Below are 16,044 nucleotides of genomic sequence, written 5' to 3' on the forward strand. Positions count from 1 at the left end.
ACTGTAAAAAAAAAAATCATCCTCTGCTGGTGGATACATCTATCACTTTGTAGCTTCCAGTTTTTAGACAAGTAACAAATAATATTCAAATTTTCTTTGATTATCTCCATTTGTAAGGACTTAGATTTAAATATGTGCAATTAAGACCGATCTCAGCATTATAAAAAGAACAGCTGTGGAATACTGAAAATAGACTAGACCTTAATAAACAAATAAAACCCCTTTGTGTCTTTACTTAGAACAGCATGTATTGCTGCATGGAATGCATCTATTCCAGAGTGACTGAAAGGCCAAAAGTGTTCATTCTCTGTTCAGTTACAATTCAAGCGTTTCTAGTTTTCCCACATAAATAATGTACAGCAACCATAATCTTAAAATGTGCTTGAAAATCAAAGTGTGTTTATAATGACATGGCCACAATCGAATATTCACTTAACTTTAGAAAATATTTCTGAGCATAACTTACATGCAAGTTTCAGTCTACACCCCCCAAAAGAAGACAAACAACAACAACAAAGACACTGGTTGTATAATTTATCATAGCTGAAATTTTGAATTGTGGTTCCCAGAAACATGCTTACCTGTGGAGGACACATTATATTCTCCAATATGAACTTTTGTCAGATGGCAGTAAATATTTACAGTTAAAAATTTTAATTCTGTAATATTTTTAAATCAAGCTTTCTAAGAAAAGTATCATTCATCATACTGCAATTCTTAATGGAAATATCAGAATTTAATTTAGAAATGCAGCTTATCAGAACTAAATAAAATGAAATCTCACATCTAATTAAATGTGTATCTTTGATATAGTTAATCTTATCAGAGCTGTTGTTTGTTTAGTCAGCCTGTTACACACATAATTTATGCATGAAAAGTATCAGCTATCATATAAAACTTGTTTCTGGGGCTCTTGTTAGCATAGTCAATGAAATTAATTCTGTGGGAATTTGACTATGACCAGACATGATGAGTTACATTGCACAGTTACAAATCAGTGGTATGTCATGAAATATAGTTGAGGAAACTGGTTTAAATATGCATCTTGCCTGTATGTTATATTTTAAAGAGAGATCTTCAGATAAACTGTTACTTGTAACAGTAGATAATAATTATACTCTAAATGAGACTTCCTAGTCATCTTGTATTAAACATTTGTCATTTCTTTTAACATGTGTGGCTTAAAAAAGTTAGTAGTATTCATGATAAAATGGCTTGCTTTGTTTTAGGTTCTGAGTGTGTAAGAAACCACAATGCCAATGTTTCCAGGATATTTTTTTCTGTCTTTTAATTCCTCTTCAGATGTTTTGGGGTAGCCAAATAAAATGCTGTTCTTCCTCATATTTTTGAGCTGTGGTATTTCTAGTGAAGTTAAATTTTTATTTCTCATTTGGTCATTTGGGGATTTACATTGTTTTTTTACTAAGCGTTTTTCAGTGTTATTTGTAGGTCATCCTTTGGAATGTCCTTTTTTGATATATTCTGCCAACAAAACATATTTCCAATTCTGTTGCTATACAAACTCTCCCTCAGTTTATTCTAACTAAAGTGGATTGACTGTTTAATACTTCATATCTTTTGTCCAAGCTAACATTTCCCATCTTAAATAAGGAAAAGTCATCTTGAATCTCATCTCATTTATTCCTTTCCAGTTCATCCAACGCTTGTTGCCAGGATTGGTTTTCTTACCCATATCTTTGACAACATTAGTTCTTTTTTAGGGTCACACCCTTAATTCTCATCTGCAGCTTTAAAATTCTTTCCTTAAACTGTGAAGAAATTTTTTAATTAGAATTCATACATCATCACCTGTCTGTATATACTGGAAATACCTAAATACAACTCTGTTCCTATCTTCACACTTTTTTTGCACTTTCTGTTCATCTGCTAGCTAGATGCCCCTCAGAGGTTTGCATTTTCTTTACAGGAAGGTAATTTAGGTGATGATAAAAATGGTCAATCTTTACAAAATATAAGAGGAAAACCGTTTAAAGTAGTATTTAAAATGCTCTGTAAACTATTACCTAAATAGTAGTGTGCCTGTGAATAATTCTTAGTAAGCATTTCAACATTTCATTAATTTCACATTATGTTTTACAGAATCTACCAGTCACACGTATATTGGACAACCTTATGGAGATGAAGTCAAACCCTGTGAGTATAACTGCCTTCACATGGAAAGAGGTGGAACAAATGAAATCTTGAGGCTGTGATATGTAATATGCCATGGCTATTTTTTTTTCATGATAATACAGTTAAATCTAATCATCCTGTATCCCAAGAATAGAACCACTTTCATAACTATTTTATCATTTTTTTTTGCGTAGAAATAGTTTCTAAGCAATGACAATTTATTTGGTCTCACTGGAACTAGTGTTTTTGAGAGGTTTTTTCCTCCTAAATTTCTAAAACTTGAACTGTGGGCTGAAATTTTCTTTGCATCAAGGTGTTTTGGGGTTTTTTGAGTGCAATTTCAGAAGTAAAGTAGTTCCAGAGAGGTAGGTTAGAGAAAATTTTGTTTCCCATATCTTTAAAGCTTTGCTATTTAGAGGAAAATATTTTAGTACTCATGCAGTCTCTCAATTTGCATGCAAAGTTGGTTTTGTGTCAGAAAAATCCTCTTTTCCCCTTGTTTCTGTGAAAATTTACTTAGACTTACAGAAGTTACAAACTTTTGAAATGCTTAAATGGTAGCTAGATAATCAAGACATTTGCTAGAATTTACACCTAAAGATAGCCCTAAGTCTTTTTATATGTAGTTTATAGTCAAAGCAGTCTTTTTTTCTTGCTATGTATTTTGTTCTTCAGAACGCTTATATATGACCAGCCTGTGCACAAACTTGTTTTGAAAAAATCACCCGTTAAAAGTCATTTAGGAAGCTCTAATATGTTTGCCACATCGTATCAGTCTTCCTGTTTTAATGACATCAGCATCAGAGAGATAGAGTTGTAATAGCTCACACTGGTTAGTAGATTTAAAACATTCTTAGTCCACTTTCACCCTCAGGCATTAACTAAATGTAAAGGGAGAGAAATAATGGTAAAATACGAAAATGATCTGACTTGTGAGCAATCCTGCCTTTTCCTACACTGTACGTCATAGATAATATATGTCATGATTGTTAGCAGAAAATTTGCTTTCTCTTAATGAACAAAGAAATTGACACTGCTTTCAGTGGCAGTGGGTTGTTGTCCTTGTTTGCAAGACTTGAAGATGTACACAGCTAATTTTATCTAGTCAACCAGTAGAGGTCACTCAGAACACTTAATACAGAAAGCTGAAATTAAAAACTACAGATAACTTACTTGTAAGTGAAAAATGAAACTTTTTTTTTTTAAATAAACAAACACTAGAGTCCTAAGGCTACAAGTTTAGGAATTGATTTGGAGAAGTTTACAAGCCATTATGGGGCTTTTCGCTGACTTGATATTGTCACATTTCACTTGGCCAAAACCAGCCACAATCACTTTGATAATTTGGAGAACATATTAATCTTCTCACTTGAAAAAGCAGAGATTGAGATAGTCTGTCAGACAGTGGCTTCGTGTTTCACTGACATGTCGGAGACTGGAATTTGTGGCCCAAAACAGGGAGTCCTACTTTTCAAGTCATAGGGAGACCAGGCAAGCCCTGAAGAATGATCCTCCTAACCTGTAGGAAAATTGACAGCAGCTCTTTGAGGCAGTTTCAGCTAACAGGAGCAAGCCAGAGAGTCATTGTGGAGTATGTTTAGACTTGCTGTACCATCGACAGAAGTGAAATTGTATCTGGAAAAGGACAATATGTAGAAATACACCACTGTGGCCTCTGCTCAACTTATGATGTTTGAGGTCCTTTTTTATTCCCTAGAATAGAAGACTATGGCACTGCAGGGAAAATGCAAAGGGAGGGGAAAAAAAGCTTAAAATTGTATTTTTTTTACAACCACAGGAAAAAAATCTCCTTTATTATAACCACAGTGATCAGTGCATGAAACATACATACAGATAGAAGTTGTAATGCAAAATTAGTTCTGAACTGATTATTGAGAAGTCAGTTACTACAATGAATGTAAATAATTATTTTCTAAGTATAAAATGCAACATAAAGTAAGTATATAAAATGTATAACTTGTACCACCAACATTTGCAAATATTATTGTCAGTTGAAATTTTAAACCTATTCAGAATGATATGCTGTGTAAAACTCTGTAGGGTTGTGTCGTGGTTTAGCCCCAGCCGGCAGCTGAGCCCCACGCAGCTGCTCACTCACTCCTCCACGGTGGGACGGGGGAGAGAATTGGAAGAGTAAAAGTGAGGAGATTCATGAGTTGAGATAAAGACAGTTTAATAGGGAAAGCAAAAGCCGCGCACACAAGCAAAGCAAAACAGGGAATTCTTTCACCGCTCCCCATGGGCAGGCAGGTCCTCAGCCATCTCCAGGGAAGCAGGGCTCCATCACACGTAACGGTTTCTTGGCAAGACAGACACCGTCACTTCGAACGTTCCCTCCACCCCTTCCTTCCTTCTTCGTCCCGGCTATATATGCTGAGCATGATATCGTATGGTATGGAATACCCCTTTGGCCAGCCTGGGTCAGCTGTCCTGGCTGTGTCCCCTCCCAGCTCCCCGGGCACCCCCAGCCTGCTCGCTGGCAGGCCAGCACCAGAAGCTGGACTGTCCTTGACTGCTCAGCAAGAACTCAGAACATGAGCACGTTATCAACATTTTCTCATCCCAAATCCAAAACACAGCCTCACTCTCCAGCTTCGATGGAGAAAATTAACTCTATCCTGGCTAAAACCAGGACAGGTTCTCTGTAAATCTTTGTATGCTACTTGTCCCTTGCTGCTTCTTTTGTCTCACAAGGACAGCTACCAGGAAGGACAAATGAGTCTACACCTGTGCCAAGTTGATATGGCATGTTTGGAATTACATTCCAACTTCTAAAAACTGTTCCAAGTTTTTCAGAAGCAGGAACAGATAGAAACAGTTCTTATGGCCAGTAATACTATCCTGTAATTTTAAAAATTTGTCTAGATTGTTGAACTATAGTTACACTTTTGCTTGAAATATTTATTCGGAAACGTTCATCAATGATCTTAATCTGTTACTTGGGGTTTTTTTAAATAGTAACATTTATTGGTCGAAGCAGGTTTTTAAGCAATTGCTTCTGGGATTATGCTTTCATAAAGAAATGTTCTATTCATAAATCTAGTAACATAGTAATTTTGTTTTGGTATCGCTAAACAGAGATCGATTAAAACCTTAAATCTTCCTAACACATATTGTCAAGTATACACAAATTTTAACCCATAGATACGAACTTGACCACCACTTGCTATAGAATTGTGGAGGTTCTTCTTTAAAGTATCTATCTTCCACAAGATTATTTGATTCTTGCGTAAGGACAATCTCTGATAAGTAAACCTTTAATATTTTCATGACAAAGTTCCAAAGGGGTTTAGCTTCTGTCAATACAGCATGTACATGTGTATTGACAGAAGAGGTAGATATTGTTTGTGATATATATGAATGGAACTGTATTTTGTTTAATATCATCCCTTTCAGTGAATATTGTGTCTTTCTGGCTTGGGATATACTGTATGATTACCTTTCATGCATTACAACAAAGAATTCTAAAAATGGGGAATTTCCTTAGTCCAAACTGGTCATGTTCACTTCTGCAGAAAAACAAATACAGACTTTTCCATTTTAATTGAAAACTTGAAAGTTAAGTTTATCATTTTGAAAGTATGAATTCTATCCTTGAATTGTTTAAGGAAGTCACAAATTCAGTTGTGTGTAAGGAAACCATTTAAAAACAGTTGTTTTTATTGGCAGACTAGCTATTTCTTAAAGCAAATAAAATCTAGTAAGGTTTCTTTCCCTGTACTCTCAGAACTGATTTTTGTAGGAATGGTGTATTTAAACAATAAAAAAAAATAAACTAGCTTATAACATTTCTATTACTTTAGCACTTTTCGTGTGTCTACTTACACAAGCCCACAGTGAAAAAACGCAGCAGTAATATGTTCAGGAGGAAATGTTTGTAATATTGGTTTTTTTAACTCTGATTTCAGTTCTGGCATTAATCTGTAATTCATTCTAACAAGCAGGGAAGCTGAATCTCTTTATCTGAGTTATAGGTTTCTCAAATACATCTCAGTTTTAGTCTAGCAATATCTATCCATCCTCAGCTCTGTCAGTACTGCAAAGTCACTGCACTGCCTTTATGTACGAGGCTGCCAAAATCATGAATGCTGGCAGACTTCACAAATGCAGTTGAAATTCGTGGTGGAGCATATGAAAGCATTTTACAGAGGTTTAGTGTGAAATTAGATCTAAATTAATTTTTTTTAAAAAGCCAAACTTGAGGATAAGAAAATTATTTTATGTAATTACATAGAAGTCTTTAATATAAAATAGATTTTTTTCTGTGTGTGTAACCACCTCTTGTATACTAAATATTTTGTAGCATTAGAGATAGTTATGCTTTGTGAGCTCTAATAAATTCCCCAGATAATCTGTCTACTACTCAAGAAAAATCATTTCTGCTCTACAGAATCATCAAAACACAGATCTGGCATGTAAGCACCCAGATGAAATCAGCTGTAGTCCTGCATGCACAAACTAAACTTCACAGTACCTGGATGAAAACGTAGTATAGAAACAGAAGAAAGCCAAGTAGTTGTCAGAAGGAGTTACTAAGAAGTTTTGTTTTTCATCCATAATAATTGGCAAAAATCCTGCTGGTTGCCAGTAAAAATATTGGAAGTGCCTCAGTGTTTTGTGTGAAGAAAAAATTTTTTTTGTATAGTTTAGACAGTCAGACTTTTCAAATTCTTGTGGAACTCATTTCTTCTTCAGGAGCTTAATTTTGGTTTAATAGTAGTCATAAATCATGAAATGAAATGGGTAAGTTATGTAACAGTGGCAGATTTTGATCTGTCTTGTATTTAGCATTCATTGCCATAGAAATGTTTTGTTTTATAATATTAAATCAGTAGCAGATCTCTGTAACCTGGAAAATTTTAGCATTTATAATTAACCATATGATGTTCCTCTTAAGCTGGTAACACCTTAGTTTTTCTTTCTGTGTACTGCCTTTCTGTTGGGATTTATTATGCAACCAATGTATTTTTTGGAAAGTATGTAATAGTCAATTTTAGATGAACCAGGAACAAAGAGCTCAATAGCACCCTTCATAGCTCTCTCACTGTTGTTTATTCTGTACTGGTTCGGTTATGTACGAATACTATAAATATTCGTGGACAGCACAATTAATTTTGAATGATGGGACTGCTAAATGGGAAATGACGTTGGTTTGAATTATGTTTAATGTAATAGATACAAGCAGAAATTCATAAGCCAAAATTCTTATCTTTTGATTTTAAAAAACATACTTTTTAATAGGAGACAGATGACTACCGGTATTTTGACCCCAAGATGCTGCGAGGCAGTGACAGGTGAGTTTACTATGAGTTTTGACTTCTTCCTTGTACCCTATGAAAAGGCTAACTTTAAGAAATACAGTTTTATTTTACTTGCTGACTACAAGTAATTAATTTTAACCATTAATTCTAAGTCAGGACAGTTGGTGTTGAAGGAATTCACAATGAGAACTTGGATCAACCAGATAAATTTTTATAACACTGCAAGAAAACAGTCTTTTGTTGCAGTGACTGAACATGCTGCTAACATGGACATCATTCAGTCACAGGAATGTGTGCTAATATTTAGCAGTAATAAATGTTAGAATTCTTTACAGTCGTACTGCTTGGTTGCTTTGAAACTTTGTGGTTAGTCACTGTTAAATTAAAAAGTTATCGGATAGTGCACCAAAATATCTTTATCACTTTTTAAACAGTTAAAATGTTAATTTCAGTATAACCCTTCTTTAGTAATTTGTTAATAGCTTTGCAAAAAAAACATTAAAAATTGACTGCAGTTGCTATTGTATAGGCAGGGGCACGTTTTAAATTAATGTGCGTGTGAAGGGAGAGTTGGATATAGTATATTTTGACAATAAAAGAGAGGAAGAGGAATTACAGTTGAAGTTTATAAATTTATATCTTTTGTTTTGTATCTTTGACTAATAACTGTGGCTGATAGTCTCACCTCTAATATCCTAGAAACAGAGATGATGATACTTAATTTTAACATACCTTCTAAAAACAATTTTTATCTGAGCTGTGGGAAAACAATCAGCTCATGTAATTGCGGGGGTTCATTGCAGGATGAAATTGGATAAAGTACATCCAGACTTGGTTTGAGTTATCTGCTTTAAAATCTGTCCCTGCTTCCTTTATTCTTGAAGCATGGAAAGTATATTTCTGACAGCATAAGTAGTAATAGGAAACAAATTTCAGATAATGTACATGTTATACTGGAAAGGATTATTACAGAGTATATAATTTCAAAGATAAGCAGACTTTGAGAGCATTAAAGAAAAAAATTGCCAGTATTTTATGTTTCTTATATTTCTTATGTTGCTTTAAACAATGTAAAGATACACATTTGCAGCAGTTCATAAATGTGCCATTCTGTGTAGCTATAATAATCATCATAGGGAAAAACTTTTAATTTTTGGTTTGGGGTTTGTTTGGGCTTTTTACGTAAACTCCAGTTATATTCCTTAAATCATATTTGAGCATGACAACGGAACTCTAGGATAACCATACAGGGGTTTGTCTAATTCTCCCTTCAAATGATGATCAAAAACCATCAGTGAGCTGGCTTGACAAAGTATAAAGGATATTAAAAAGCTACTTTCTTTTCCTAACACCTAGTCCTATTACTATATTATGTAGTATTCCATAAACATGATGTGGACATGATACTTATTTTGCATGTTTTATATTAATATCTAATAAAATTTAAGTTGTAGTTTGCTTGTGTTTGTTTTTTTTTTTTTTATAGCTCAGTTCCAAGAAACAAAAATCCATTCCAGGAGGTAAGTCACGTAGAAACTATTTTTCAGTGTTCATGTGTTAAAAAAAATAAAATCCTGAAGTACCAGTCATTTTTGATGATCATGATTAAGAAAATGAGAGGTCTTGTTTGCAAAAACCACTGAGACTAATCATATCAGTATTAATTATAATTAGCTGTTATTCCGAAGAAATCTTTTCAACTTCAAAGGACTATGTAAACATTAACTAATACTGGAGAAAAAAATCTAGAAAATTCTTCTGGAGGTAATTACAGGGATTTATTAATAGCAATTTTTATGCCTGATCTTTAGAATGCTCTCTAGATTTAATCCTTTGTCCAGCCTTAAAACAGCAGTGTTGACCGCTGATTTAAATGACAGTATTTTCAACAGTCTGAGCAATTAAAGGAAAGAAAGCAAAACCACAAATGTTGTCATTTCATAGAGATGCCAGTAACTATCAGTATTTTTCAAGAAATATTTTTGTGAATAGTAAAAGTGTTACTTATCTGATCTTACTACCAAGTTTCATAGGCAAAACCTTTGCCTTGGCGATATACTAATGTCTCCAGTTTCTCTTGAAATGTCCTAATTACCCCTCTGAACACAAGAAATACCAGGGAGTGTCATATATATATATATGGCTAGCAGATGGTCCTAACAAAAATGTCAGTAGTAACATAAAGTCTATATAAAATTCATATAGTGTAGGCAAACAATTTTGGATAGTGAATGTTAATAAAAATGAAGCAACTATTAAGTCTCCTTTTTCTATTCATTAATTGTTCTCTTTTAAACATAGCCCAGGAAATACTGATGGCCTTTACCTGTAATATTATAGATTATTATCAGTAGTAAGTGGGAAGTGGAAAAATAATGCAAAAGTGTATTCCTTTATAACAGAAGTATTTTATTTGTGTCCTGAATTAATCCTTAAGCAGCCATTGAAATATTTTAACTGTTCCTATGTACACTCGCACACAAAAGTAAAGTGTTGAAACTGCGTATGTCTCAAATATTTCTGAGTAGAAGATAGAGACATGTTAAAGGCTCTCTGCTTGCTATTCTGCATTCTACTAAAACTCTTCTGTTATCTTGTTTCAGGTAGGAAACTAGTGCTTCTGCATCCAGTTCTTATTAGACTGAAGTGTGATTAGGATGATTTTTGCTGTAGCTTTAATGATTTGGTGTATATGTTACTACTGGAATGTAAGAATTTGAATGCATATTCTGATTATGTGTGTGTCGCCTTTTAGGCAATCGTGTTTGTAGTTGGAGGCGGCAACTATATTGAATATCAAAATCTTATCGACTACATAAAGGTATGTGCACTTCTCTTCATTGTAGTCTATAACTTACTGATAGAAACCAGTTTTAGCAGGTTTTCTGTAACATTTAGTATTTAGAAGATTAAGTCTATGAAATTAGCCTTAACGTCCTTATTATATTCAGTCTGGGGAAAAAAAGTGCGTAATTAATTCAGACCAACAAAGGAGTTGGTGTTTCTGGTCTTTTTGCTCATGTTGCACTTTTGAATTGAGTAAATAAACTGCATTCTGCTTTATTTTGTCTTTCATAATTTACACACCCAAGTGATTGAAAACTGTCAGCAGATGGAACTAACTAAATTAACCTGTCTTCTGTACTGATCCATTAAATGCTGTCAGTTTGGCTGTTCATACTGTTTGAGAGTCCTGTTACTAGTTTTCATTTGCTGTTAATTAAAGCATCTGTAGTGTGTCATAGGCTTGAAAGTAAGGAACGGCTCAGAATTCTCTAGCTTTCATAAATCCTGCAAAAGAGATAGTACAGCGCTTTTTCATATGCAACTTTGCAATTTGAGGTCTGTTCAAAACCAGGCCTCTACAGATAACAGTATCTTATTTTACAACAGTCTTACTGTAGCATAATGTTGTTTCAAAAGCCAACATAATGCAAATGCTATGCTGTCCGTCAACGCAAAGATCAGGTTGGCATCAATATCTGAGCATTTATTATTTACCCACATTTAGAAGTTTTTGCTAATGAGTTAATAGAAGATCATTCTTGGTATGCTGGATCACTTGATTCTGTATAGAAATCGTAAGAGGTGTCATACACACAAAGAATTAAATACATAACCAACTATGTAATGCTGGTGTAACAGATGAACTTCTGCGGTTCCAGCTGGCCAGTCTGGCAGAACCCATGTATACCAAAAATCAGTGGATGGAGAAAAGTAACTACAATGTTGTCCTGTGAGGGGCAGGGAGCTGGGCATCAAGTCCAACTTGATCCTTATGGATCCCTTCCAACTTGAGATATTCTATGATTCTATGATTGCAGTTCTTGGGAGGCAGGTGTGGACTTCAAGCACTTTCCACGAATAAAAAAAATACAAAAGGAACCTGGGTAAAATTTCGAAGTAGGTAATAAATTATTTAAGAGCAGCACTATACCATTCTTCCTAACAGATCTTACCTTGGTACAATCATCCTATCCCATGGTGGACTTGATTGAGGCCTTTCCCACAAAAAGGAATAAATGTGGAGCATTAATCACTGAAAAACATTTCTTCCCCAAAATAAGCACTTGAGAGTTTTATGTTCAGGTAAATCTTGAAGAATGTATAGTCAGAATGTTTGTGCTGCGTTGTTTTCCTCCTCCTCTAACAGGCAGCCATTTTGGAACAGTGCTGGTCTGGATAGAGGGAAGGAGAGAAAGAGGAATGTAAGTTAAAGAGATTATTTAGGTTCATCTTAGCATTTAGAATATTCTTGATAACTAATTATAGTATTCAGTGCAGCATCTGCCTGTAGCAGAGTGCACTGTCAAACTTTTGGCTTCCTTAGTTTACCCAAAGCCACTTCAGGTGCCATATTAATTCCAACGATGCCCAGCAACATCTGTATTTGTGATGTATATTTGTTACTTCCTACTAAAATAAAACTCTGAATCTCCTAGAGGTTAATACACTTCTCTCATATGTAGCTGCATACTGACAGGGCTGAGGTTCGCTGTGTGAGCACGTGTGTATATGTGTATATATAGAGCATTTGTATGATAAGTTAAATACTCAGCACTTCATACAAAGTGGCAGGAAGCTGAAATTTCTGAGGAGTAAGAGGGCAAACAGGAGGCCATTTTGTAAACAGTTGGAGAGGGCAGAAGGAACTGAAAACTACAGGAATGGGAATGTTTGTTAGATCTTACGAAGAGTCAGAAGTTGGACATAGTTTTTCTTCTTCTGGAACCCATGGACAGAGGTTTCTTCATCATCAGTTGTCACAGCTGAAGGGTGCTGTATGTTTCTCCAGTCAGTGGGAGATGACCTCCCAAGGGGGAAGACTCCCTCACCTTTATTCCACTTGGCCATTTGCTCTTTGAAAAAAACGAGAAATGTTAATGAAAACCTTAATTCTACCTCCCAGCCCCCAGAGACTTGTCTACATCTCCCAGGTGACTCTTACAGGCTTAGTCTATAAAATTTGCTTTTCTGTGTTGTACACTTCCAGCATCTGTTGTTTCACCAGATGTAGCTTATTAATTATTCTAATATTCAGTCAGTCTCCCTCCAGAATAAAAAAGAGAAAAAAAATCAACAGCTCTGTTCTTGCAAGCAGATACCATAAAGATTTTATTCAGGGCTTATTCATGAAAGGACAAAGTATTTTAAAACTTTCTAAAACAGGAAGCAATGTTCCTTCAGCTTTGATATTCTGGGGGTTGTGGTAGGACAACTAAGAGGAACCCTCAGATTCAATTATTTGCAGTTCTGTGCTAGAATGGACTATCTCACATTGTCAAAAAGCAAATATTTATCATGTCAGTAAGGCAGATTGTGCCTTAAAATAGATATATTGGCCAAGTTCAGTTCAACATGCTGAAAATGTGTTATCAAACTTGCAAGCCATAGGAAGCCTGAAAGAGGAGACTAGCATACTGTTTTGTACAAAGAATTAAGCATGTCCTTTAATTTCCTTTAGTAGATGCTTCGAAAGGTACTGCTTGATAATCTGTTCCAATCTACCTGATAGATATTATAATTTAATTGCATGAAATTTAAATCCAGCATATTTTTTAGTCAGTATTGAGGTGGTTTTGGGTTTGGGTTTTTTTTTAGATGTTAAGCAGTTTTGACTTGGCTCCAATAATTACTTGGAGATATATCTCTTTGTTTGGATGGACTGAGTAATTAACTTTTAGAATGTGTATGTTTTTATTTAAAATTACACTTTTAGAAGAATACATATGACAGACTGGAAGTGTATATCAGTGTATGTCAGAGCTGTCTGAAAAGCAGCAAACATTTCACAATGATGTGTATGGTTTAAATTTTTTTTTGGTACTAGGCAGAAAGAAATGCTATTTGGTCATACTACTGAAAGTGGAATCTGTCAAAACACCAGTTTAGATCAAAACCAGACCCGATCAGGCATCAAGTTTAAAATAACTGACCTGAAATGTGGGAAGATGCAAGCTGAAGACCCTGCTCAGCGATGAGAATAGCTTACAACCAGAAACCACTGAAAATTAATAAAGATGAGGACTCGGACCAGGATTACCATCTCCCCAATTAGCCTGTGACCACCAGCTAAGGAGTGTTAGAATCTGCTTCTGTTACTTTCTGCTGATACAGCACAATTGGTAATATATATGAAACAAAATCGTTTTGTCAAGGCTTATGTTCCTATTTTGCTCTTTAATAAGTAAGTTTTACCTAACTAATACGGGAAGATGCAAAATAATTTATCAGTGAAACAGCTTTCTCAAACCTATGCTTGAACTTTGAGGAACCATGGGATTATTAGCCCAGCACTGGAAATAAACTAATTTTCGCTTCCAAAATGCTAACACAGCACTTTGACAGCCTTACTGTCAAACGAATGCTGTTAAACTGGTCACTGCAAAATAGGCTTTTTATGCATCCGACTGAAATCAACATTTTGTTTCAGAATCCCTTTACAAAAAAAATACTGGTTTTAACATCATCATCATATAGAAATTAATTACAGATTGAAGTTTTTAGGCTCTAACACAACAGAAACAGTAAATATGTTGTTATTCTTAGAGCAGTCATTTTAGGGGGTAGGGTTTGTTCAGGTAAGGTTGTTATCTAGGAATGGCTTTGGGGAAGGTAAGTCAGTGAGCTTAACGTTCTAGTGAGTTTAAAGGTGTAAAATGCCCCATTTTTTCCACTTTCTTCTGCCTCTGGTCTCTCATTTTCCACTTTAAGTTAATTACAGGTTTTTTCCTCTGGTGGAACAACTGTTCTTTTTTCCAGCCAAAAGTGTAGGACTTTTTTTTTTTTTTTTTTAAATACAATTAGTTTAAGCCACTTCTGCTACTCTGTTAAACACTTGCTTTCTTCCTGTCTTTTCTTTTTTTAGGGTAAACAAGGCAAACATGTCCTGTATGGCTGCAGTGAACTTTTTAATGCTACACAGTTTATAAAACAGGTACGTATCTTTGATAACCCCTGTAATATTTATTACACCTGTAACTGTATGTTGATTTATATACCTTTACACCTCTCAGTGGGTTTAAAAAAAACCACAAAACTAATCTGTGAAAGATTAATACATGTTCTTGCTATCTATTTTCACTTGATTGAAATGAAGGTTTGGAGTTGTCATTTTTGATCGAGTTTTGAAGGCCTGTATTGTCAGTGTGAGTTCACAGGTAATGCAGGTGAACAAGTTCATACCAACTGCCTTAACATAAATCCTAATGAAAAAAATTAATCAGTTTTTCATATTGTCACAAATAGCATGTCTTTCTAGGCTATTCTGACAACTTTTACACATTAAAAACTACTATTCAACTGTGATCTTTAAACTTTTGTCCTAAATTTTACTATTTATAAATACTGGCCTAGCGGGAGCTTGATGTTGTCCATACCTATATTAATATCAACCTTTTAGTGCTTTAAAAACATTATCATCACCATTACTTCTCTATGCCTCATTCCAATACAAATGCAAACTAAAAATTATTCACAGTGGTCAGCAAATAGTAGCCCTTCATAGTAAAACCTATGGTTTTATTTCCTACTGAGATGAGAATAAATTGTTATTTAAAACTACATTTTAAAGAACTAAATTAATTCTTGTTGCACTTGAAGGAGACAAGTGGTACTTACCAGCTTATAACTCTTCAGTCAGCTTAAGTAACTTTTTTGTTGACTCTGTGTGCTGCACCTTTACCTCTGAGATTTGAATAAATCTTAAAATTTGAAGCTGAGATCCTCTCCTGTGAGGGTATGCATTAAATATTCTGTTACCAGCATACTTCTGGTTGTAAGAGACAACCAAAGCTTATCGGACAGAAATATTTACTGTATGAATTGGATATTAGTTTGACTGAAAGAGTAAGAGTAGCAACCTAATGGTTTTCTGTCTCTTCGTGTTTAGCTGTCCCAACTTGGCCAGAAATAAGACTGAAACACCATTACCTGATGGCAACGTGAGAACAAAGAATTGTTACAACATTCAGATATCTTCATATCTGTGATTTTGTCATTATATGAAAACTTAAACCCATTTCATTAATATGATAACTTTAAAAAAAATCTGTAATTAATACGGTGTATTTCAGAAATAAACCTTAAAACATGCTATATTTTTGGTGGGGGTCAGTTTCACATTATTACATTCTAAGTGCACTATTAGCTATGATACAGGACACAGCTGACTGAAAAGCATAGCACTTTTAAGTTCTTATATATAGTTTCTGTTACAGTAAACAAAGCAATAGCTTGAAGAAAAGGTCAAGTCTGTCTTTAGGAGATGTGTTCTTCTTGAAAGCCAGACTATATTTAACAAAATTTAAAAGGACAAAACTGCCTTTTAGGACCACAGACAAACCAGCCTTAGTGTAAGAGAACTACTACTTCTAGTTCTTACTCTTTTATTTTACTAAAGTCATTATACTTGTACTTTGATTTGTGGAGTCTTTGCTTGATGGTCCAAAGATGTACTTGAAGATAGCTTCGGTACAAGTTTCTGATACAGTAATTTACCTTTTCTCTTAAGGTTAAGAGAAAATTGCTTGCCTACACAGTCAGTTTCAAACTGTAGAACTGTGAAATCTTTAATGATTTTCTTCTGCACTTTTTATTGTAACTGCTTTGACTGTTACGTTTGGGAAGA

The 16,044-nt window shown here is 34.5% G+C and overlaps 1 protein-coding gene across 2 annotated transcripts in view; it reads left to right on the forward strand.

The window, feature by feature from the left end:
• Nucleotides 1-15,508, forward strand: part of SCFD1 (sec1 family domain containing 1) — a 49,559-nt gene extending 34,051 nt beyond the window's left edge. For both annotated transcript variants that reach the window (XM_010291417.1, XM_010291418.1), the window contains 6 exons: nt 2,101-2,154; nt 7,396-7,448; nt 8,902-8,935; nt 10,171-10,236; nt 14,284-14,352; nt 15,307-15,508. In XM_010291417.1, coding sequence (XP_010289719.1) covers nt 2,101-2,154; nt 7,396-7,448; nt 8,902-8,935; nt 10,171-10,236; nt 14,284-14,352; nt 15,307-15,330 — 300 coding nt within the window. In that variant the 3' untranslated portion in view covers nt 15,331-15,508. The remainder of the gene's footprint in view (nt 1-2,100; nt 2,155-7,395; nt 7,449-8,901; nt 8,936-10,170; nt 10,237-14,283; nt 14,353-15,306) is intronic.
• The last annotated feature ends 536 nt before the right edge of the window (nt 15,509-16,044 follow it).

The sequence above is a fragment of the Phaethon lepturus genome, unplaced genomic scaffold (assembly GCF_000687285.1).
Source record: "Phaethon lepturus isolate BGI_N335 unplaced genomic scaffold, ASM68728v1 scaffold29957, whole genome shotgun sequence".
In the NCBI taxonomy this organism is placed as follows: Eukaryota; Metazoa; Chordata; class Aves; order Phaethontiformes; family Phaethontidae; genus Phaethon; species Phaethon lepturus.